The sequence below is a fragment of the Solanum dulcamara genome, chromosome 8 (genome assembly GCF_947179165.1).
Source record: "Solanum dulcamara chromosome 8, daSolDulc1.2, whole genome shotgun sequence".
NCBI classification, from domain to species: domain Eukaryota; kingdom Viridiplantae; phylum Streptophyta; class Magnoliopsida; order Solanales; family Solanaceae; genus Solanum; species Solanum dulcamara.
In genome coordinates, this window is record NC_077244.1 from 33438494 (window position 1) to 33464025 (window position 25532).

General features: G+C 32.8%; 1 protein-coding gene and 1 long non-coding RNA gene across 2 annotated transcripts; one reads left to right on the top strand and one right to left on the bottom strand.

The window, feature by feature from the left end:
* Positions 1 to 16313: 16313 nt before the first annotated feature.
* LOC129901058 (uncharacterized) lies at positions 16314 to 19804 on the top strand. Its single transcript, XR_008769746.1, has 2 exons — positions 16314 to 16839; positions 19415 to 19804. It is a non-coding gene; the product is annotated as an uncharacterized LOC129901058 (long non-coding RNA).
* Positions 19805 to 20647: 843 nt separating this feature from the next.
* LOC129901141 (expansin-A4-like) lies at positions 20648 to 22041 on the bottom strand. The gene is made up of 2 exons (XM_055976260.1): positions 21386 to 22041; positions 20648 to 21302 (listed from the first exon to the last, which is right to left on the bottom strand). Exons 1-2 carry the CDS (start codon positions 21856 to 21858, stop codon positions 20993 to 20995), a joined length of 783 nt encoding a protein of 260 aa, XP_055832235.1. The 5' UTR covers positions 21859 to 22041; the 3' UTR covers positions 20648 to 20992.
* Positions 22042 to 25532: the final 3491 nt, after the last annotated feature.

The following is a 25532-nucleotide window of genomic DNA, read 5'->3' on the forward strand; positions in this document are numbered from 1 at the left end:
TTTTTTAGTAAATAGCATGGTAAAAATAGTTGTTGCTGGGAACCCAAAAATTTTAGCCGTACATTTTATTTCTATTGTTCCTTTCCACATTATTCATATCCACATTCAAGAGCAGCTTATCTCTATTTGTGATATCGCATATCTCTTACACATTTCCAACTATAGATATCTCATAATAACAAGATTTAGTCGAGTGAAGCTAGGCACAGATGAAACGTTTCACTTGGAGATTCGGAATTGTCAAAAAAAATGAAACTCCGTCACTTTTTTGGTCAAACTCGATGAAAAAGCGACGCAGTCACTTCCGTAGCTTTTTTGCTAGACGCTTTTGAAATAGCGACGGACAGGGCCGTTAAAATTGACGGACTGGGTCGCCCTTAATTTTTTTAATTAAAAAATATATATAAAACAAAACGACGGACTCCGTCTTTTTATTTTTTTTAAAAAAGGAATTATTTAATAAAAAGCGACGGACTTTTAGTCTCCGTCCGTCGCTTTGTTTATACTACTCTTCTTAAAATTTTACAGAAAAGCAACGGACAGGGTCCTTTAGTACGTCGCTTTTTCTAGAAAAATATAAAATAAAAAAAAAAAGCGACGGACTAAAGGACCCTGTCCGTCGCTTTTCTACAACACTTTTGACAGCAGAAATCTACAGTTTCTGCTGTCCACCTGCAATCAAAATTTAATTCAATTGTATTCAATTCAGCCCATTCAAACACAAATAACAACAAACAAAATTCGCAAAATACATAATAACAAACATAATTAAACACTTAAAATGAATAAAATCATAATTTAGAACGATTTAAAGTGTTTCAAAATTAACAAAAAAATTCAAAATGTTCATAAATTAACATAGGGAACCCTAAGGACTATTTGCTATATATTCATCACTATCATCGGAATCATCCGGAGTGGACCCTCTTAAATAATGGGGTGGAGGCTGACGGGCGAGGTTGAACACTTGTTCTTTAATTTGCTCAACTTGTTCATTCATATTTTTTTGATCATTGATCCTTCTTTTCTCTTATTCTGCCAATGCACGTGTAAGTTCTGCAATTTGCTGAGACATTGCAGCTATCTGAACCCCGTCAATGGCCTCGTCTTGACGCGATGATCCAATACCTTCTAAACCTGATTGGAGTCGTCGTACATTATTCCTAGAGCCCATTTCATATATTCGGCCCTTGTGGCTGCCTCCAACCACTTTTTTTGTCCAAAATTGAGTGGACTATGCAGGCGTTAGATTAACCGAATCTCTCATCTCACGTACGTGTCGCTCATAATCTTGTTGCATATTAAAAAAAAAGTTATAATCAATATATATATATATATATATATTAAAAATAAAACTTAGAATCAAAATATATTATATTATATCTTAAATAACTTACATAGGCTCGTTCGGTCCTTTCCTCCACTCACTCATCCGGATCCGACTCATTAGTCTTTTTCTTCACATGAGTCTTATTAAAGACTTCATGACAATAGAGAGTGCGTCTCAATTCTTTTTTCTATAAATAAAAATACATTTAATGAAATAATATTTTAATTCAGAAAATGAATTTAAACTTAAAATTTAAAAACCTTACCATCTCCCTATGAATCGTACCAACACTCTTTGCACCTCCGGTGTGCAATGAGCCACCCTTTAGACTGACTCTTGCTTTTTTTCCTTGATCAGACAAAACCTTGAATTCTTCGGTATCCCAATACCGGCATAATTCTTCAAATATATGAGGCAGCATCTAACTCGAAGGTGCCCGATCATCCCTAGCTTTCTTTAGCCAGCTAGACAGTCTGGCTCTCGTTTTTCTTTCGTGGTCGCAATGACCATATTGTACCTTGGCTCCCAGGTACATAAAATCTGGAAAAAGAATGAATAACGTTAAATAATTAGTTAAGTAAAGTATAGTAAAAATATTAAACGTAACTTAAAAAATAGATTTAAATATAGATATACCTTGAATTCATTAAACATTGCCTAGCGGATACTATTTGAAATCTCCCACCAAGAGTGATAGGGCTCAGTATATAGCCTCCTAATACTCTCCTGAAGAGCCCTAGCAGCCTCCTTCGAAGGATGTCACCTGCAAGACACATAATAAACATGTAATTATATCATCTATAAGTTATTAATGTAGCAAAAATAAATAAATAAAATATTAAACTTACGAGGATCCATCAGGCTCAATCATGACTCTCCCAAGTCTATCCCTCTGCCCAGGAGCTAACCTAGACACATCATTTACTGCCTCTGTTCTAGCAGCAAAAGAAGGTATAGGTGATGTTGTAGGAGTGTCAATCTCTACACTAGAATCTCTAAGTCTCAGAGTAGATATGTGAGGAGACTGAGATTCGAGAGATGGAGTAGAAGAAGATGATACTGTAACAACCCCTAAAATGTTGTATGTCGGTATTTCAATTCTCGATGAAAATAATACAGCCTCTGTATTTTGGGCATAACTTTTCATAGGTTGGTCCAAATTAGGTGATTAAAATTTTTAAGTAACCACAACATCATTACCTACAACTTTCATGAAGAACACATCTTAAGATTCGGAGGATAAGTAGATCAAATAAATTAATCTTTGCAAGATATAGTGCTGTGACGGAATTGAGTGTTTATAGAAGAAAATTCATATCTCACTGTAGGTTGCTCCAAATTGGTTGATTCTTGAACGATATGAAACTAGACTTCCATATCTACAATTCTTATGAAGACACCAAATCCTAATAAGGAATTTATCTTATTCAAACACAGCTTCAAAAAAGAGTATTCTGTTAAAAAGAACTCATCTTACCTACCATGGAAACATCTAGATACATTTGACATCATTCATGACATAAATTGTCCTCCATTTAACATCATCCATGACATCAATATATTCCATTAAACTTTCAGATTTTTCTTTATAATTATTTTATTTATTGTTAGGTCCCTCTTTCCCACCTATAAATACCCACCTTATTTCCTCATTTTATTCATCAAGCTTTCTTAAGCATTTCTTCTCTCTATATACTTCTTCTCAAATATAGTTTTAGTTTTAGTAGTATAAAAATACTACTCCGGTTATTCTTATACTCCGGATAGTACACAAAACGCTCCAGCGAGAAGAAAAGGCTAGGGGTCCAAGAGTGTCCCAATTCGGAGTAAACCTTCGGATTTAAGGTATGTTAGGCTTTCATAGCATTGGATTGAGTTCGTCCATGCGCCCAATATTTAAATTCATTATAATTGAGTTATAGTTGAGTTTTATCCAAATCTTGAATTCTAAATAAATTAATTCTTCTTCTATTGAGTTTGATATATTTATGCATTAATATTATTATTATTATTGTTTCTCTCATATTATTGGAATTATTGTTCATGGCTACTTTCTCATGAATTCTAATTAATTTGACGTTCATGAATATTTTTACACATGTTTTGAGTAAAGATGTTGGCTTTTTATTATTTTCATTGATTAAAAGAAAGTTATATGAATTAATACTATATATATTTTATTGAGTTTTGAAAGAGTAAAAGAGTTGAGTTTGAATGAATTTGAGCAAATGATATTTTGTCCTTTACCCTGGCAAGGTATTGGATGAATGTGGCAACGACATCGATTCGTTGTATCATCGCTAGCTCATAAGTGATGGTTGTCGGTTAGAGAAACTCCCAACTGAGTAAGCATTGCTTATTACTATTATTTTTATTATTATATTTTAAACTTGCATTACATATTGATGTTGAGATGATGTTGAGTTCTGAGTTGAGTTTTATTGAGATGAGTTTCTTGATATCTGTTCTTACCTTCCTGCCATTTTACATACTCGTACATTTCACGTACTGACGTCATTCGACCTGCATCGTTTTATGATGCAGATACAGGTATTAGAGATCCTCAATAGGCGCATCGTTGAAGATCATTTCTTTTCGGCTATTTGGTGAGTCCTTCTTGTATTCGAAGGAACTCCTTATCCTTTTATTATTGTTGAGTGTGATATTTCTTTTGAGGTAGCCATGGACATGTCATTGGCACCATCTAAGAGTATTAGAGGCTTCATAGACAGAGTCTGATGATGTAATCGGAGTAGTTCTCCTTAGAAACTACTTCTTATAAGAATTATCTATTTTTCCTTTGATTATGACAAGCCCACATTATTATTCTTAAGTCTTCCGCTGATGAATAAATAAGAAATGAGACCAAGTGGTTCTCTCGGAAGCCAGAAATGGTTTCTGAGTGCCGGCCACGCCTAGGGTACCCTCTCGGGGCATGACAGATACTCTCGAGGGTCGAGCAATAACCTTTGTGGGTAGCTGGTAGGTCTGATCATATGAAGTATATCTGATCTGTGAAGAAGAAGAAGTGCCGTGTGGTCGGCGGAACTGACTATGGTAAACTAAAGGATCCATAGTCGCAAAAGGCATAACATGAATATGTGTAGGACTAGCTCGGCGGTGCTGCATCTCCCACGCTAAAGAAATATGTCATGGGATATCCTCAGGATCAACAGGTCTCCTAAACTTCTTTTTACTTCTACCAGAATGGCTAACACCAAGATGATCCCGAGATCTATCACCATCACCAGATGACATCTGCATGTAAAGTAATATACAATATATAAAAAATATAAATTAAATAAATTTAGGGTTAGGGAAATAAATAACTTACATACTAGTGATAATTTACCACTCTATTCCTCCTCACTTGTTTCATTTTCGTCATCTTTCCATTCCTCCTCCTCAGTTGTTTCATATTCATTGTCAATCCATTCCTCCCCCTCAAATGATTCATATTCCTCATTTACTTCTTCCTCAACATTTGGCATTATAAGTTCATCATCGAAAACCTCTTCTACTATGTGTTGAGGATGTTCTAGTGTGGTTTTCAACTCAACATCAACTTGTCGTTGAACAAGTGCAACATCATTTTGGTACGCCACATCTAATACATTCTCAATTTCAATTCTTCCCACGGGCTTTGTCTTAATAACAACCCACCAATCAGCCTTATCTCTAAGCAATGGATATGGAGCGTAATAGACTTGCTTAGCATTTTGGGCAATGATAAAAGGATCATAACTTCCGTATTGTCTAGTGTACTTAACTTCAATTATATTATGTTGTTGGTCCACCTTTGTGCCTCTGTGTGATGGGTCAAACCACTTACACCGAAATAATACTATCTTTATTAGGTCAACCTGAATATCTTACTTCAACAATCTCTTGAATGACACCATAATATTCTACAATTTGACCATTACCATCGACATCACCTTGAATGCACACACCACTATTATTGGTTTTCTTGTGTATAGAATCTTTTTCAGTTTGAAACTTAAAACCATTCACACAATATTTATTCATTGTATGAATATGAGATGCAGGCCCGAGTGCGATCTCTCTCACAAATGTCAAATGTTTGACACTTGATTATTCATCATAAACCTACAAATTGATTTCAAAATAATACAATTTACTATAAAGTAAAAATATTATACCTATTGATTCAATATAAGCTTTCACACTTACATAATCCTTTAGCCATTTGGAAAACCTCGTATATATGGCTTCATTGCTCCATGTTCTTACAAACGAGCTGATATTGATATGTACAATTTTGATAGTTAGTAATCACTTATTACTATGTAATTTGATAATTTAATTTCACACTTACTTAAGATATGGCTGAATTTCTGGACAACTAAGCAGAATATAGGTCACAGCTGATTGTCTTTCCATGTTAGTGAAACTTCATCTTCCACGTTGTTTAGATCCTCGACCACAATGATTAAAAAATAAAATCAATGGATATATCGGATCACTATCACCTTCATCATTGCGATTAGGCCTATTTCTCCTGTATGGAACTTCATCCCTAAAGTAATAGGAATAAAAATCACCAGTTTTTCTCATAATATGAGCTTGAACAATTGAGCCTTCAATTTTTTCTCTTTGTTTAGTTGTTTGTTTGTAGCTTCCAATTTTCCTAAATATATGTTAACTAATAATTATAGTATATATAAGAAGAATAAATTAATTACTTATATAAGAAAACCATTACCTCTCAAATGGATACATCCACCTTGTTTGAACTGGACCTCCAAGGCGGGCTTCTTTTACAAGATGAATAGGAAGATGCTCCATCACATCAAACAAACCACATGGGAAAATCTTCTCTAGCTTTGTAGTAATAACAACAATATTTTCCTCCATCCTGTCTAAATTACTTTCCAACAACTTTCCAAAACATAAATCTCTAAAGAAAAGACTTACCTCTGTGATTGGCTTCCATATCTTGTTAGGTAGATGGCTAAAAGCGATAGGAATCAATGTTTCCATTAATACATGACAATTATGACTTTTTATACCTATCAACTTTTCTTTATTCAGATCTGCCCGCTTACCCAAATTTGAAGCATATCCCTCTGGCATTCTCAAATTTTTAATCCACTCACATATGTCACGTTTCTCATCCAATGTGAATGAATAACAGGTTTTAGGCTTGACAGTTTTACCATTTTGTAGTTCTTGCAACCACAACTCTTTTCTCCTACAGTATTCCTGTAAGTCCACTCTGGCTCTTGTGTTGTCTTTTGTCTTGCCCTTAAAATCCATTACTGTGTTAAATAAATTATCAAAATAATTTTTCTCAATGTGCATCACATTAAGATTATGTCGTAGGAGATTATCCTTCCAATACGGCAACTCTCAGAATATGCTCTATTTGGTCCAATTATGTTCAACACCATATCTAGGAAGTCTAGATAGTGGAGTTTCTATAACTTTAGGCAATTGAGAAACTCTCTCCCAAATTTGATGTCCTGTCAGTGATGGAGGTGGAGAGTCATTTTCAACCCTATTTTTTTTAATGCATGTTTCATCTTTCTAAACTCATGGTTCATTGGCAAGAACTGACGATGACAATCAAACCATAAATTTTTTCTGCCATGCTTTAAGGTGAATTCCTTACTATTTTCCATGCAATGAGTACAAGCAAGCTTTCAAGCAGTCATCCAACTAGACAATATTCCATTTGCAGGAAAATCATTAATTGTCCACATTAAAACAGCACGTATAATAAAATTCTGCTTAGTTGATATATCGTAAGTCACTACTCTTTCAAACCACAATTGTTTAAGCTCATCTATCAATGGTTGTAGATAGACATCAATCAAACTTTTAGAATTGCGAGGACCTGAAATAACACAACTTAGAAAGATGTACGGACTTGTCATGCACATTTCAGGAGGAAGGTTGTACGGGGTAAGAAATGCAGGCCAACAAGAATAAGGTGAGGCAGCATTAGAGAATGGTGTGAAGCCATCTGCACACAACCCCAATCGTACATTTCTTGGTTCACTAGCAAAATCAGGATACATGTTATCAAAATGTTTCCATGCTTCTCCATCAAATGGATGTGACAAGACACCCGGCGGCCTTCTATATTCACGATGCCATCTCATATGTGGGGCAGACCTCATCGATGCATACAACCTCTTTAATTTGGGAATAAAAAGTAAATAATGCATCGCCTTAATTGGGACCATCTTTCTAGCAGGAGTCCTCTTATAACGAGCTTTTCCATAAAAATTACAATTTCTAATTCACTATCAGTCTTGTAGAACAACATGCAACCATTAACACAACAATGAATTCTATCATACGACAATCCTAACTTGGAAACCAATCTCTTTGCTTGATAGAAGTTCTTAGGTATGTTAAACCCACGATTAACTAGTTTGCCCAAAAGATCAACCATTAAGTCCATAGCCGCATGAGGAACACTCCAATCTGATTTAATATTCATTAACCTAACTGCAACTGACAAAGCAGAATGCGGACTCCCTTCACATAGTAGATGACTAGCCTCTTCTAAATGTTAATAGAAGTGTCTTGCTTCTTTATTAGGAGTTTCATCAAAATATTGTTTGAGTTCCGTCCCACCTTGATCCCCGAACTCATCATTAACCATTTCATGAACTCTATCATGTTGAAATGTATAATGTTGAACTCTATCATGTAGAACCCTATCATGTTCAATCCTAATTTGACCATGTGGTGCAATCATATTATATTCATCCACGGACAGCAGATTATAATATATATTATTCAATCCATCTATTTCTCCATGATCAACCCATACAAAATATCTAGGCTTAAATCCATTATCATACAAATGAACCATAACTATACCTGGATTAAAAAATTTCAAGCACCTACATTCACGACAAGGACACCTAACCAATCCATTTCGCTTAAAAACATCAAGTGTCATTGCATGATCGATAAAACTTCTTACACCATCAATAAATTCAGGTTTCAAACTACCACCAACTTCATAATGCATGTTATACATCCACAAACGATGATCCATCTACAAAATTACAGATATTCAAGCTTAATTAGTTCATAAAGACTACATTTCATCGAGACTACAACTGTCATTAATACAAGTTATAATTAATTAATTCATATAATAATTCAGTTCAAGTTATAATTAATTTAAGTTATAATTAATTAATTCATATAATTATTAAGTTCAAGCTCTACTTAATTCAAATTGTAATTAATTCAAGTTATAATTAATTGAAGTTATAATTATTTAATTCATATAATAATTAATTTAAGTTATAATTAAGTTCAAGTTCTAATTAATTCAAGTTATAATTAAGTTCAAGTCCGAATTAATTCAAGTTATAATTAAGTTCAAGTTCTAATTAATTCAAGTAATAATTAAGTTCATATTCTAATTAATTCAAGTTATCATTAATTTCATGTTCTAATTAATTCAAGTTATAATTAATTTCAATTTCTAATTAATTCAACTTATAATTAAGTTTATATTCTAATTAATTCAAGTTATAATTAATTCAAATAAAAATTAAGTTTCAAACCTCATGACATTTAGGTTGAAGTTCTAAATTAAAATATCCTAAAATTCAAGTATCTAAGTTAATCAAATTAGCTATAAAGTTTAAAGAGTTCAAAATTTATACAAATCTAAAAAAGTTCTAATTAGTATCTAAGTTATTCTAATTATAAGTTCTAAATTAAAGTCCTATATATAATTCAAGTATCCAATTTCCAATATTTTTCTAAGTTTCAAACTTCAAAATTTCCTATATTCAAGTATCTAAGTTATTCTAAAGCTCAACATTAGCTTAATTAGTTCATAAGGAAGTTTAACCTCAACAAGATTTCTAAAGTTAACAAAAAATTCAACTTCAAAGTTCTAATTAAGTTCAACTTCTAAATTTAAGTATCTAAATTATTCTAATTATAAGTTCTAAAGTCCTAAAACTCAAGCCTCTAATTAAGTTCCAATATTCTTCTATAAGTTTCAAACTTCAAAACTTCCTAAGTTACAATCCAATATACAAACAAACTACAACAAACTAAATGGAATAAACTAATTAAGTAACTACTAAATCACAAATTACTATCCAATTTACAATCTAATTCAAAAGACTCAAATCTAACTTAAAGCTTAAAATCAAAATTATAACTACATTCACTAATTTTACAATCTAATATACAAATAAACTACAACAAACCAAATGGCATAAACTAATTAAGTAACTACTAAATCACAAATTACTATCCAATTTACAATCTAATTCAAAAGACTCAAATCTAACTTAAAGCTTAAAATCAAAATTATAACTACATTCACTAATTTTACAATCTAATATACAAATAAACTACAACAAACCAAATGGCATAAACTAATTAACTAACTAACATCACAAATTACTAAAAAAATTACAATCTAATTCAACAATCCAAATCTAACTTAAGCCCTAAAATCAAAACTATAACTACATTCACTAATTTTACAATCCAATATACAAATGAACAACAACAAACTAAATGTAATCAACTAATTAACTAACTAACAAATAACAAATAAAAAATATTAAAATTTAGTTTTAGGTTTAAGCCCTAACCTCTTAAAAATGAATAATACTCCTAAAGTACCACAAGACGGCGGCGGAGCAGCGGCGACGGCGGAGCAGTAACGAACGACAGAGACGGGGGTGGGGGGACGGCGTTGGGAGGCAGAGCGGCGGAATTATAGAGAGAAGGCAGAGAGAAGAGAGAGTTTCGAGAGAGAGAGAACTAAAAAAATACGTTCTGTGTTGTACATATTTTAACAAAAAGCGACGGACAGCGTCTCTAAGTCCGTCGCTTTTTTTAAAATATTTGACTGTCATTTTGATAAAAAATGCGACGGACAAAACGACAGCGTCTGTCGCTATTTTAAATATGTTGACCAAATATTTTGACCAATAGCGATGGACGTAGCGACCCTGTCCATCGTTAAGTTAAAAAAAACTATAAAAAAAATATTTGCGACGAACGGCGTCATAATATTAAATTTATAAATAATTATTTTTTAATAAAATATATAAAATATTTATATAAAAATAATATTTAATTTTAGCGGAAAAAATTGTCAAAATAAGAGACGGACTAGGCATCACTATCCGTCGCTCCTATTAAAAAAAAATTATAAATAAATAAAAACGACGGACAGCGTCCTTTTATCCGTCACATTTTATTTGCGACGTTGTCCGTCGCTTTTTGTTCTATAGCTTTTTGGACTATTTTTAGTAGTGGTTCTAGCAATAATAAACTGTCAATTCTTATGTTCTTTGCCTAAACCTTGAGTTTAGCAATAATCATATTTTAAAATTTTCAAATCATGTCTTTTTACTTGTCGATAGAAAAATTGGCTCAGGAAATAATTACAAAATAAATCAGAATTTATGAATTGTTATAAAATAAACTAATTTAGCAAATTAATAAGAAAGAGAGATAGCAAGAGAAAGAGAGAGAATTGAGAGAATTTTAGTGTGCATTTAATTGCATAATACTGATGGCTATTTATAGCCAGTACAAAGGAGGAAAACGTAAAAAAATTGGGGAATAAAGTTGGAGGACAAAAATGAGTGGAAGGAAAAAATAGGAGAAAAGTGAACATGACATCTACTTGTACAACACTCCCCCTTGGATGTCCACGTGTAATATGCCTCATTAAAAACTTTACAAGAAACAATATATATAGTTATTCTGAACACCTATAGAACCTTACTAGAAAAAATGCAGTGGAAAAAAAGCCTAATGAAGGAAAAAGAGTATACATATCTGATAATACGCCTTTAGTGTTGCCTCATTAAAAACCTTACTAGAAAACCCAGTGGGACAAAGCCTTAGTTAAGAAAAAAAGAGTACAACGCGTATTTTACTCCTCCTGATGAAAACTTCATTTGATATTTTTGAGATGACGCATTCCAATCTTATACCTTAGTTTCTCAAAAGTTCATGTTGGTAATGCCTTTGTGAATAAATCTGCAAGATTATCATTCGAACGAACTTGTTGTACATTAATATCACCATTCTTCTTGAGATCATGTGCGAAGAATAATTTTGGTGAAATATATTTCGTTTTGTCTCCTTTTATGAAGTCACCTTTCAATTGAGCTATGCACGCAACATTGTCTTTGAATATAACTGTGGTACTTTGACATTATTTTCCAGGGCGCACCTTTCTTTGATGAACTTTATCATCAATCTCAACCACACACATTCTCTACTTGCTTCATGAATTGCTATTATTTCAATATAATTTGAAGAAGTAGCAACAATAGACTGTTTTGTAGATCACCATGATATAGCAGTTCCTCCGTATGTAAATAAATAGCCTGTCTGAATTCGAGCTTTGTGTAGGTTTGATAAATATCTGCATCTACATAACCAATAAAGTCTGCACAACCTTTATTAGTATAAAACAAACACATATCAATGGTACCCTTTAGGTATCGCAAAATATGCTTGATACCGTTCTAATATCTTCACATTGGGGATAAACTATACCTTGGTAGTAAATTAATAGAAAATGTTATATCAGGCCTGGTTGCGTTAGCAAGATACATAAGTGCACCAATAGCACTGAGATATGGTACTTCAGGATCAAAAAGTTTTTCATTCTCTTCTGGAGGTCGAAATAGATCTTTTTCCACTTGAAGTGATCAAACAACCATTGTAGTACTTAATGGATGTGCTTTGTCCATGTAAAATCGTTTTAAGATTTTCTCAAGAATATCAGGATTACTCAAATCTTGACCTTCTTCAGGAGGTTCTTTTGTAGTATCATCTTTATTATTTCTTATGCTTCTGTTTTTAGGATTTTTATCCTTTGAACCCAATCTCTACCACGCTTCAAGCTGTTTGGGATTCAGAAGCTATGATACTAGTAGATGGTCCTTTTGGGACATCAATCCGGATAGACACATTCACTGCAAAGATATGTGACTTAGTTATTTATTTCAAATCAGTAAATGCATTTGGCATTTGATTTGTTATTTTCTGTAAGTGGATGATCTTCTGAACCTCTTGCTCACATGTGCGGGTACGTGGATCAAAATAAGATAGTGATGAAACTTTCCCTGCAATTTTTCATTCGGGTTTCTTTTTCTCTCCCCCTAGTTGTGGGAAAATTATTTCATCAAACCGACAATCTGCAAATCGAGTAGTAAATAAGTCTCTTGTCAACGGTTCAAGGTAGCGAATTATAGAGGGTGAGTCAAACCCAACATATATGCCCAACCTTCGTTGAGGACCCATCTTTGTACGTTGTGGTGCTGCTATAGTTACATATACCGCACAACCAAAAATTTATAAATGAGCTATATTTAAATTATGAACAAATACTAATTGTGACGGAGAGTATTTATTATAATTTGTCAGTGTGAGATGTACAAGTGTTGCTGCATGTAAGATAACATGACCCCAAACAGTAAGCAATTGTATTTTCATTAGTAAATGTCTTGCTATCAATTGTATGCACTTAATAAATGACTCTGCAAAGTCATTTTGAGTATGAATATGAGAAACATGATGTTTAATTTTTATCCCAATTGATAAGCAATAATCATAAAAAACTTGAGATGTAAATTCTCCAACATTATCAAGGCGAATAGCTTTAATTAGATAATTTGGGAACTGCGCCCTTAATCTTATTATTTATGCTAATAACTTCGCAAACGCTAGGTTGCGAGATGATAAGAGACACATATGAGACCATCTAGATGATACATCTATTAAGATCATAAAATATCTAAACAATCCACTAGGTGGATGAATAGGTCCACACATATCCCCATGTATACGCTCTAAAAAGCCAGGAGATTCGATGCCAACCTTCAGGGTTGATAGTCTGGCAATTAATTTGTCTTGATAACAAGCAACACATGAAAATTCATCATTCGTAAGAATCTTCAGGTTCTTTAACGGATGTCCAGTTGAATTTTTAAGAATTCATCTCATCATTATTGATCTAGGGTGACCTATTTGATCATGTCATAGCACAAATGTATTTAGATCAGTAAACTTCTGGTTTACGATCAAATGTGCTTCAATTGCACTAATTTTTGCATAATATAGGCCAGACGACAAAGTTGATAATTTTTTCAAAATATATTTCTAGCCTGAGGCACTCTTGGTTATACCAAGGTATTCAATATTCATTTCATTTAGTGTTTGCACATGATATTCATTTCTGCGGATATCTTTAAAACTTAATAAGTTTCTTGGAGATTTAGAAGAGAATAGTGCATCTTCTATAACAATCTTTGTCCCTTTAAGTAGAAATATAGTAGCTCTTTCGTAGCCTTCAATAATTTTTGAATTACCAGAAATTGTAGTAACATTTGCTTTTCTTTTAAGCAAGTAGAAAAAATATTTCTCGTCTTTAAAAATGGCATGAGTCGTTCCACTATCAATTACACAAATATCTCCGTCATTGATCATTGATCCAAATAAAATTTAAGGCATATCCATATTTTTCTTCAAAAAGATATAAAGTAAACATTATAATTAAAACATGGCTCATTATACAAATTTTATTTATTTACATGAATTAGAAAAATATAAACATATTATTTAGTACAAACAAATAAAAAGAAAATTATTTAAATATTATCAAGGTTATAAATATTCATATTTCATTCTAGAAAATTGAAGAAATCAGCTACATTCAGATGCATAGACTTAACATTGTCTTTAGAGATTAAGTATGTCTCTCAATTATTTTCTTCCCTCTTCAAGGATGTCTGATATAGCTGAACCAGACGTTTTGATGACTGATAGATCCGTGACCAGTGTCCCATACCTCCATATCTATGACATATACTTTTTGAATTCACTAATAGTTAGGAAAATATCTATAATGTCCCCACTAAAAAATGAAACTTGGACAGAAAACCCAACCCAAGTCCACGACGCGGACTTATTTCCTAACAGGCCAATTTTGAGCGAATGAGATTTTGGCCAAATTTTGACTTTGGGAAAATTTGTATAATGGGGGAGCAGATCTGCAACGCAGAACTTTCGCGCACTCTTCTAGAAAAGCAATTTTTAATCAGACGTTTTGATGACCGGCAGGTTCGTGACCAGTGCCCCATACATCTACATTTATGACATATACTTTTTGAATTTTTCTTTGGTACAAGTTTTTGCTTTTCACTCTTCTTTTTATACTGCCAATTATTTTTCAGTGCCAGCCAAGCATCATGATTATAATTTCTTCTTCGACCACGACCACGACTAGGGCTATAATCTCTTTGTCGTTGGTTATAGTTTGCTCGATTCACTTCAAGATTGACAAAGAACCAACAGGCCGACTATCATGATTTTTCATTAACAGTTCGTTATGACGTTCAGTAATAAGAAGGCGAGAAAGTAATTCAGAATATTTCTTAAAACCCTTTTTGCGATAGTGCTGCAGGAGCATATTCGCGGGTGAAAATGTGGAGGATGTTTTTTCAAGTTTGTCTTGCTCAGTGATTTCTTCTCCGCATAAATTTAACTATGCTATAATTCTAAACAAGGCAGAATTATATTCAGTTATATTTTTAATATTCATTAATCTCAAATTGAGCTAATCATAACGTGCTTGTGAAAGGATGACCAACTTCAGATAGTCATATTTTTCTTTTAGATTCTTCCATAGTTTAAGATGTGTTTTTTTAATGTGAGGTACTATAATTTTAACCCCTCGTCAAGATGGTGACGGAGAAATATCATGGTTTTGGCACGGTCTTGACTAAATGCCATATTGTCATTTTTGATGGTGTCTGCTAAATCCATCGATTCTAGGTGTATTTCGACATCTAGAGCCCATGATGAGTAGCCTTTTCAGATATATTAAGAGCAACAAATTTAAGTTTAGAGATATTCAACATTTTAAGAAAATAAAATTCTTACCCTTTTGTTACCTTTTTAAAATAGCTCAAAGTGATGGAGGCTCATGTTGATAACGTGTTATAAAACAAACTAGTTTAGTAAATTAATAAGAAAAAGAGATAGAGCCCGTTTGGATGAGCTTAAAAAAAGTAACTTTTATGTATGAATTGCTTTTAGAATTTTGAAGTGCTGAAAGTTATTTTTATAAATAAGCAGTTGAGTGTTTGGATAAAAGTGCTTATGTTGAAAATAAGTGTTTGAATTTTAGGGTTAAAAGAATAAAAAAGGTAGTTTGAAAATTTAGTTAAAATATAAGGGATATAAAAATAATTTCTATGGTCAAACAAAATGGCTTTAAACACTTAGGAAAAAAAATGTTAGAAATTCTAATTTTTTTATTTTTAACTGACTTTAAGAATTTTATGGCTTAAAGTTAGCATTAGACAAATACGTTAAAAGTTAAAAATGAGCTTTAAATTGATTTTAACCAACTTAAAATCCATCCAAATGGGCTCTAGGCTCAATTTATTTGTGCTTCTAGAAAATTAAAGTTTTTGTATTGTGGGGAGGATAGACAACCAAGTGGATGTCATGTCCACATTTTTTCATCCACTTTTTCCGTTCACTCGTTTTTATAACCAAACACTTTTATTCAAATATTCAACTGTTTATTTATAAAAATAATTTTCTGCATTTAAAAATTCTAAAAGTATTTTATAGATAATTTTTTTTTAACCTTATCCAAACGGGCTCCTACTTCCCTTCACTGTTCAATCCTCACTCTTCCCCACTCTTCAGTGCTATCTTCTCTTTTATCAGTAAATGTATTTTTCCTCTTCAAGTTTTTTTTTTCCATCTTAAATTCTCTTGTTTCATCTTTTTCATGAAATGGGTATTTCTTGACTTCTACCAAAAAGGCTCACTTGTTATATGTTCTTTAATGTGGTTTTGTAGGAATCCATGAGTTATTCATATTCTCTCTTTGATTTTTATTTAGGAGCTTTCTCTTAAAAAAGGCAAATCGAAATTCTTGTGAAGGCTCTATCTTTTATGTATTTTAGGTATGTGATTTTGTAAGAATATATGGTTTTTCGTATGATATTCATTCTCTGTTCTTTTTCTTTTATAATTGCTATTTCTGACTCTTAGGTGTTTTATATCTTCCCATTAATTTTTCTCGATTTTTTTGCTTTATGGTCCTTCATTTTTGGAAGATTCATCGTGTAGTTATGTTTTGCTCTTTTTTCCAATTTCTCTTTTCTTTCTTAGGTATAAAGGGACATGGGTTTTCTTGTTTATTCAGTTCTTTGTACATTTTTTATGACAAAAAAAATGAAAAAATTGGCGATGATTTGTTTCGATAAAGACTTATAGATCTTCATCAAAATCTTTCAGATTAGCATTTCATAGAGATGTGGAGTTTACTGTTAGTAGTGTTGTAGAATGCTGTTTAGTTGATGATCGAAAATTTCACGTGTTTGTTCACTGTATAACCTATCTTTTTACTCTGCATTTGTATTTTGCATCTCTCTTTTTTCCCTCTCTTGCTCTCCCATTTTCAGATTTTTGGTTCGGGACTTCTCTGGCAATATTCAACTGTAAGTTTTCTTAATTGTTCATTGTCTTGCTTTCAATCTCTTTTCATTTCACTTTTGCTCTTGCAAATTTGCCATTTTACTCCTGTTTTTTTTGTTTCTCTAAACATGTCCTCTTACCAGTTTTAATTGTTAAAATAACCTAACAAAATTTTTTTACTGTTGAAATAAAACTTGTGAATTAACTTTTTGTATACTTTCACTAATTGATAATCTCCTTGGCTAATTTGTAGCGGAATTTTCTTCTTTGCTACATTATCTCGTTTTCTGTGTATCCATGGTGTGTGTTGCACACATTCCTTTATGTGTTGATTTTTTTTGTTAGTTTAGCGTGAATCATGATAATCAATAATTTAATTTTAGAGGACAATATTTTATTGGTCTTGTTTTGAGAATTCCTAGATAATTAGGTATTACGAAGATAATATTCAATCTGATATTTTACCAACAGTTTCTATACTACTAATTTATCTATTTATCATATGAAGATAATTGAAAAATGATTTAAAGTTCACTTGTCTATCAAAGTTGGTAGTGTTGGTCCTGATTTTTCATTCAAGCCCAATAATTCTCATATGAGGTATTTAATGAGAAAGGATCATGACATATTGGTTTATTGAGGATGACATTTGACCAATTGTAACTTCGTGATTTCAATAGATCTTTGAGAATTTATTTTCATTTCCTTGAGATTGTGGAGAAGACATGTCCAGTCCAATGAATTTCAATCCCTTATCTCTAGATGACATCATGAGTATAACTAAATTCAACAATTCTGGAAGCTATCTCAATGGAGACTCATTTACAAAGTAATCCTTTGAATTTTCTCTGTCTGATACAAATGAATACAAAAATATCTTTTGAGTGATCACAACGGGATTCATTCAAGATGTCTTTCTTAACATTTCTTACATTAATGTTTGAGCTGAATTTCTCGATTCCCCAGCTTTCTTTTTCTCATTTATCACCTCCTAAAAGAAGAGGCGAAAAAAGAAGTTTTGAGAACCTTTTTTTTATTAGTCTTGAGTTCTCATGTTCTCTCTGATTACATACTTCACTTGGTAGTGTTTCCTCAAGTGGTTCCGCGATGTGATCTTTGTCCAGGCTGACAGATCAAACTTTTAGATACGAAGTGTTTTTTTTACGTTGTATTCAATTTGCCTTATATTGCTTAAACAAGAATTTCCAAAGTTTAACAGAGCTAAGACTCCATGGATAATTGTCCTTCATAACTATCCATGATACAACATTAACCAGGGGCGGAGCTAGCAAGGGCCAATGGGGTTCATTGGCAGAAAATTACACTATTTATACACGATAAAAATAATATTTTCGTATATATAGTTAGATGCTGAACACCTTTTGGCCTCTGTGTGTTTACTCTTTATACTTTGAACCCGCTTAGTGAAATTCTGGCTCCACCACTGACATTAACAACTACCATTTCATGGAAGAAAGCACAAGAGTGATGTTTGAGATTTTGTGTTTTCAGAATAAGTTTGACATGATGTTTGCTAGACATGTTCATTCTTATCGCTAACATGAAATTTATCCAACTTATTACGTACTAGAATTATGAGAATCAGAACTAAAGGCATTTAGTTGATCCTGAACTTAGTAGTCAAGTAAGCTTCTGATTTTCTTGCAAGGAGAAATGAATAGAAATTGGATTCTTCTATCATAGTAGATTTAAAGAAGTTGGTGAAATTTGCTTTTCCTCTGCTTGTGCAATGGTCCCTCTATGAACTTATCATATATTGAATACTAAGGTAAAGGTTTGATGTTTGAGTTTGTGTTTTCAGAATAAGGTTAGCATGATGTTTGCTAGACATGTTCATTCTTATTGCTAACATGAAATTTATCCAACTTATTACATACTAGAATTATGAGAATAACTAACGACATTTAGCTGATCCTCAACTTAATAGTCAAGTAAGTTTCTGATTTTCTTACGCGGAGAAATGAATAGAAATTGGATTTCTATCATAATAGATTTAAATAAGTTAGTGAAATCTGCTTCTCCTTTGTTTGTGCAATGGTCCCTCTATGAACTTATCATATGTTGAATACTAATGTAAAGGTACTAAACAAGTGTTGCAATGGATTATTGAATATGTAGTTACAATATTTGTTCTTTTTTTAAATGCTTTCTCTCCCCAAAGCAGTTCATATAAAAGAAAAAAATAAATCATCTACTCTGAATATATCTCCGTTCCTCACTTTAATGGGACACAAACTTCAGTTCTTGTTGAATTCTATGTACTCATGGCTTAGTTAATCCAAAATGCTTATATAATTTTTGTAGTAATAATGCTATAAGCTTTCTGATTATAGATAATATTGTAAACCTTAGTCTTTTTCTATCTCTGACAATTAACTGAAATTTCATCTTTGTGAGATCGTCAATATTGTACCGAGGGCGTCTATCAAATTATTGTTCTTTCATTTCATATTCCAAAAATCTATCATCTGCTCGAAAAAATTCCGGCATTCACTGTGCAAATAACTGAACTACTTGATTTGCTTTCTACATTTTTCTCTTGCGACAAAATCTACATATTTAATTTTTTCCTTGCAGAATAACCATTGAATCTGGCCATAAGCTAAATTACAGATTTCTTGACAGCATATTGCCACAACAAACACTTAGACTTGGCACAACCACTTGTTCATCAATGATTCTGTTATCAAGAAAATTTGATTCATGCTGGCTGAACACATTGTTTGCTTATTGTCCGGCTTCACTACTCCATTAGCAATCTGCGCTAATCCCTAATCTTCACTGGGTTGTTTCCACCTTCAGTTTTTGTTGAAGATAAATTCTTCATACATGCTGAAGTGTATTTTGTTATAGGTTTCATTGAGAGCTTAATATGGGTGCTGCAATGTTTGATCCTTGATGGCTGGATATAGTAAATTGCTGTGTTTAGTAAAGTTCTCGTCAATATGATTTTTTCGTCTTTCTTTACTCTCCAGAGGTAATTTAGTTGCTATGTTTGGAATATGTACTTCTCTCCAGTTTTGTTTTCCCTCACTTTAAGCTCATCGACAACTTGGAAAATTAAACAAAACAAAAATCTAAATAATTTGATAAATTTTACCAATGGCTGATACTACAACAGTTATATAAAGTTGTCAACTGCTTCTGCCTTCTATGCTAGGATTTTATATATAGCTGTAGAATTATTGTTGGAATAAGCTGTGACGTAAATTTCTTTGTCATCTCATGCTTGAAACTTCTGTGTCAATGTTATCATGCATAATGGTTGTTTGTATGCATTGATGTATCTATCAAATCCACAGCAAAATTGTCCAAGTAGAAGTGAAAAAAATAAGAGAAGAAAAGAATCTGGCAATCTGCAAAATCAATTAATGTATGTTATATTTGGGCGACTTGAATCACGTAGAGGTGTAACATGTTTATCATTATAGTTGAATCGGATTTCATTGGATTAAATTAGTTTGATATCCTTTTGCTTCAAGGCTATTGCCACAGTTAGTTCTGTATGATTATATAAATATAAGTTGCAATGTTCGGCCCGTGCTTATCTAGTAATAATATATCATTGATATAATTACTCCCGCCCTTATCTAGTAATAATATATCATCGATATAATTACTTACTCTTTTTATATATATTTATTATCAATTAATATTGCACAAATACAAAACATGTCAGCTTAACTTGTAAATATGAAAATGTGAAGTTTTTTCTGGAAATACGCTAAAAAGAAAAAGAAAAATGTGTAAATAAGGAATGTAAGACTAATAAAAGGAAATAAAGTATACCGCCCAAGGATAGAAAAAAGATTCAGCAGAAGAACACTGCTTTTATAAAACTTTGTTACGTATACAGTAAAAGTCAAAAAAAAACCTGCTGCGGGCTTACATGATTTTGCAGCCACTTCAAGCTGTATTATAGATAACCTTTTGCTTTTTCTATTTAATCATACTATTACTATTCCTATTCCTATTTCAAGACAGTCAAAAAAGTTGCACACACTCAGAAATATGCTAGCCCACAAACAACAATACCATTTAAATGTAACACTATTCTTCCCCCTGGTTAATTTTTTTTTCAAGAGGAAAAATATCTTAGATTAATAAAAAATTTTAAAAGGGGGAAAATCTTTGCTTTGGATGGGGGGTAGGGTGTTAGATTTTGAAATTCTTTCCAGTGAAAGTTTGGCCAAATTGCCAAGGAGAAGGAACAATATTCCATGAAGTAGAAGAGCGATGGTCACTGGCTTTGACCCTGAAAGAGAGTGATTGACCAGTCAAGACGGCATTTGATTGCCAATTTTGACCCCAGTTGCGGCTCAAGGGAATCCAGTTAGTCTTTGATCCTTTTACCCAAACCTTAATAATGTCTCCTGCACCTGCTACATTCGTGATTAAAATCAAATTGAAGTAACGGAATCCATTGATTGTGAACCTGATTCCTCCTTGTTTGTGGCATGGTATCCTGACATTTCACAAATATATGGTAAATGCATTATTTATTTATTTATTTTGATGAGTATAAAACTACTATATGTAATTAATTACCTGCGATAAGTAACTGGAACAATGCCAGCACGGTACTGGGCAAGCTTGAGAAACATAGGCATGGCAAGATCAAAGTGAGAGCGAGGAGGGTTGCACCAGCCACCATTGTCATTTGGCAAGGCATAGTTTGGTGGGCAGAAATTGGTAGCTGTAATTAAAATGGAAGGGCTTCCTGGGAGACACCACTTCCAATGAGGATCGTTTGTACATTTTAGCTCAAAGCAAGCTCCACAACTTAATCCGTTGTTAAACAAAGCAGAACTCAATGCTGCTGTATTCACTCCGTACCCTTGACTATACAAATTCCCGTAACCACACGCACCACCCATAGTTCCAGAAGCATCACTCCCACCATAAAATGTAGCATGAGCAGTTTCCCATGAACCACCAGAGTAAACACCAGGGATTCTTCCTTCAACAATAAGACAATATGACTCCACCAAAATAAGACCAACAATAAAAGGGATCATCATTGTTGATAGAGAAGAGTACTCCTAGTGTGGGAGTTGGGACTTATGGAGGGGTTGGAAAAAATGAAAGAAGGGGAAGTAGTACTTATGGAGGCAGTGGATAAGAGAGAGAAGAAAGGAAATCCTCCCTAATTATGTCTATACCTACCTACTTTGGTCCTCCTTAATCAAAGGACATATTGGCGGAAAGAAAACGTAATTGCCATCAAGTCTTTCAAATAAAAGCGTTGTCTGGAGTTCCATTCAAAAGGAGAGGATATTTTTTAATTTGATTGAAATGGAATATAAAAGGAAAAGATAGGTCCACAGCACTATAAGGTCTCACTTATAGCCGCTTTGCTTTAATTGCAACTTGTTCCGTCAATCTACTACACTTTTTAAACATTTCCATAAATTCCTTCCGAATTTTCCGCTCCCTCTTTTCTCCTCTTTTTTATGGAGTTTGCATTACCATTCCCTTAATTAACCCATCCACCCTTTTAAGATTCTTGTTATCGGGGGTGTTCAAACGAATTCCATAAATTAAGTCGGATTGATGAAAAAATTAATTTAATTTAAAAGGACCCGGCAATATTTTTGCTACACAATCCAAGTCCAACGCCAATCAATTAAAACGACGAAAAGTTACATTTCATTATCGTAACTCATTTATAGCCTGTAAGTAATGTTACCATTATTCAATAAAAAAATCTATCTAAACTTGGAATTCAAATAAATTTTTGTTCTATTTATCACATTCATTTTTCTCCAATCTTACTTGAATTATTGTTGTTTGTATGGAAAAAGGGTAAAAAATGTTCTTAAATTATGTTAAATGAACAAAAATTACCTTGGTTGATAGTTTTGTCCATAAATGTTTTTATTGTCAATATTTTGATAAAAAAATGTCATTATTGTTACTTAGTGGGTTAAAATGTCATTTTCAAATAAATATATTATTTCCTTTTGTTTTTAAAACACATTTTCCCCCTAATGACGATTTCTTTTAATTATAAAATATTTATCCTAATTTAATACGCAAAATATGAAGAAATAAAAATATTTTTATTTTATTAAAAACTTTTTACTATGAAAATATATAATAACTAGTATGAGGGCATTCCGATAATATGCAAGTAAAGTGGGTACCCATTATTGGATTGCATTGTCCTAGTGACTATACTGGTCAACCCAAAACCTCTTCGGCGAGGAGGAATGGGCTTCGGAAGGGGGGGGGGGGGGGGGGAGTGAGATGATTTCAATTTATGGTTAAATTTTTTTCTACTTTTACACCAACATTTGATACACCTCTCAGATCTCTCACTCTATTAATTCTCATATTTAGTTTTCTTGTATTTGAATTATAAATTATTATTATTTTAATTTACATGGATCATAATGTTTCCTAATTATTTAAAAATTGGGTTTCGGTAGGAAAAGGGAAAAAGTGTATAGTCCTAGTAATCCAACTCATATAAATGATTATATTCATGTTGATGAAACAAGTTTTATCATGATATTGACAATAATGAACAACTAGGTCATGGAACATTAAAAAAAACAATTTCAAGATTATGATAATATGGATGAGGAAGATAGGTTACACTAGTCCATGGACTAGTCTGAATCAAATGAAACATCCACTAGTCTAGTAGCTTCAACTTAGACTAAATCTCTGTCCGGAGCTCCTCTCATACCTCCCACTAGAACGTAAAAAAGACATAAATGCATGTCAGATTTTTAAAAGAACAAGAAAACATTAAAAACTTTAATATCAGTAAAAAATCCTTGGCATTTAAAATTGAAAAAGACCAAGAAAAAATAGAGTATTTATCGGAGTTCTGAATGTTCTTGGAACATGAAGTAGCTTTGATTCCTCTTCATCAAACTCAACCATTTTCGTTTGCTCTATTTTACACTTTGGATTAGCTTAGTGCGATTTGAGGCTTGAATTGCCATGTGTCACGCCTTGAGTCTACACCTTAAGTGTGATCGGCACTCAAAATTATTACTGGTCCCAAGTGAACCCTTGGCATGATTGTCTGCTGAGGGAAAACTATACATGAATGAGGAAACTTACAAGGATGAACATTTAAACAAATAAGTAAACATCATGCACTGTCTGAAATATCTCTGAATATAATATGAAATAATGTTTAAAGCTTCTGAAATGAAATATTGAACTGATCCACTAACTTTGTTCATGAAGCTTCTACTAACTAAAGATAGGTGCCGAGAAAAGACTCACGACTACCTCAAAATGAACTACTAAATACTGAAAAGCATAACTATAATGTAGTCCTCCAAAACAAGAGAGGCCTCACCAAAAGGCTGATGAAGTAATGATCTTAATGGAGAGCCCGTTGATGATCCTGAGCACCTATGTAACACCCAGAATGTCGGAAAAATGGAACCAAGGAGAAATTTCCCAAACTGTGGACTGACTTCAAGATCACGAGTCACTCTACGACTCGTAGTACTTCCTACGACTCGTAGGAACGAATCGTAGAGTGAGTCCTTGAACCGGTTCAGGACCATTCTCAGAAGAATCCCCTATGAATCAACAGGACGAGTCGTCGTCTAGTAGACAAGTCATAATATTGACTCATAATGAAACTTCAGAGACTCAGGAATTTGCAGGTTTTTAGGCCTACAGGACTAAAGGGGTTTACGACTCATAGACCCAAGGATGAGTCGTAGACATGACTCGTGAAAGAGGCTCAGAGACTCCAAATTCTCAAGGTTTCAAGGACATATAGGCTGAGCCGTTCTTACGACTCGTCAACACTTCTACGACTTGTAGAGTCCAATTCGTAGGTCCAAAATTTGGAATTTAATGAAGGGTATTTTTGACTTTTCCAAATTCGGTTCAATGAACCTAGACACTTTTATGGCCAAGTTCAAAGCTTATAATTACCCTACTCCTCAAATTTCCCTCCTATTCAATTCACTCTTCTAAATTTTCCTTAGGAAAGACGACCAAAATCTCTCTCAAACTCTTCCCACAATTTCAAGCTTGGGTTTCAAGTTCATCAAGGTTCCTCTTCAATTTCTGAGATAATTTCATCAAGATATGTGGGGGTTGATCCATGGGTTCCTTTCACCCATGGAGTCCCAAAGATTTCCTCAAAATTCCTTGAATTTCTATTACTTTTAAACCCTAATTTTTGATGAATTGTGTCGAGACTTTTCAATTATGTTTTTAATTATTAGTAATAATTATTATAAGCATGGATCTACATTAATTGCATGATTTCAAGTTGAATTATGAATGCCCATGCATGAACCTATTTTAAATGATAATTTATATGAATTTTAATTATGAAGTTCAATGATTTCAAAGTATTCCCATGGCTTTCACTCAATTGACTATATATATGAGTTTTAATCTAATTCAAGTATGAATTATGATTATGGATTACATTTACATTCAAGATATAAATTTTGTGCAAGTTATGAAGAAAGCTGACTTAGGATCCTTAATTGGTGACCTAGGAACCTAATGACATGAATTATGTAAGTATGATATGTAATGTTGAAAGTCTTTTCACATCGCAATAATGATATGAAAATGAGCTACTCTATGAGTTTTAAACCTATGCACAAGTTTTATGATATATGTTAAGTATAATCACTATGTTATGTATTCTGTGGGATTTTAGCACCGAATGAGACTTGAGGTGGGGGCTCGACCTCCG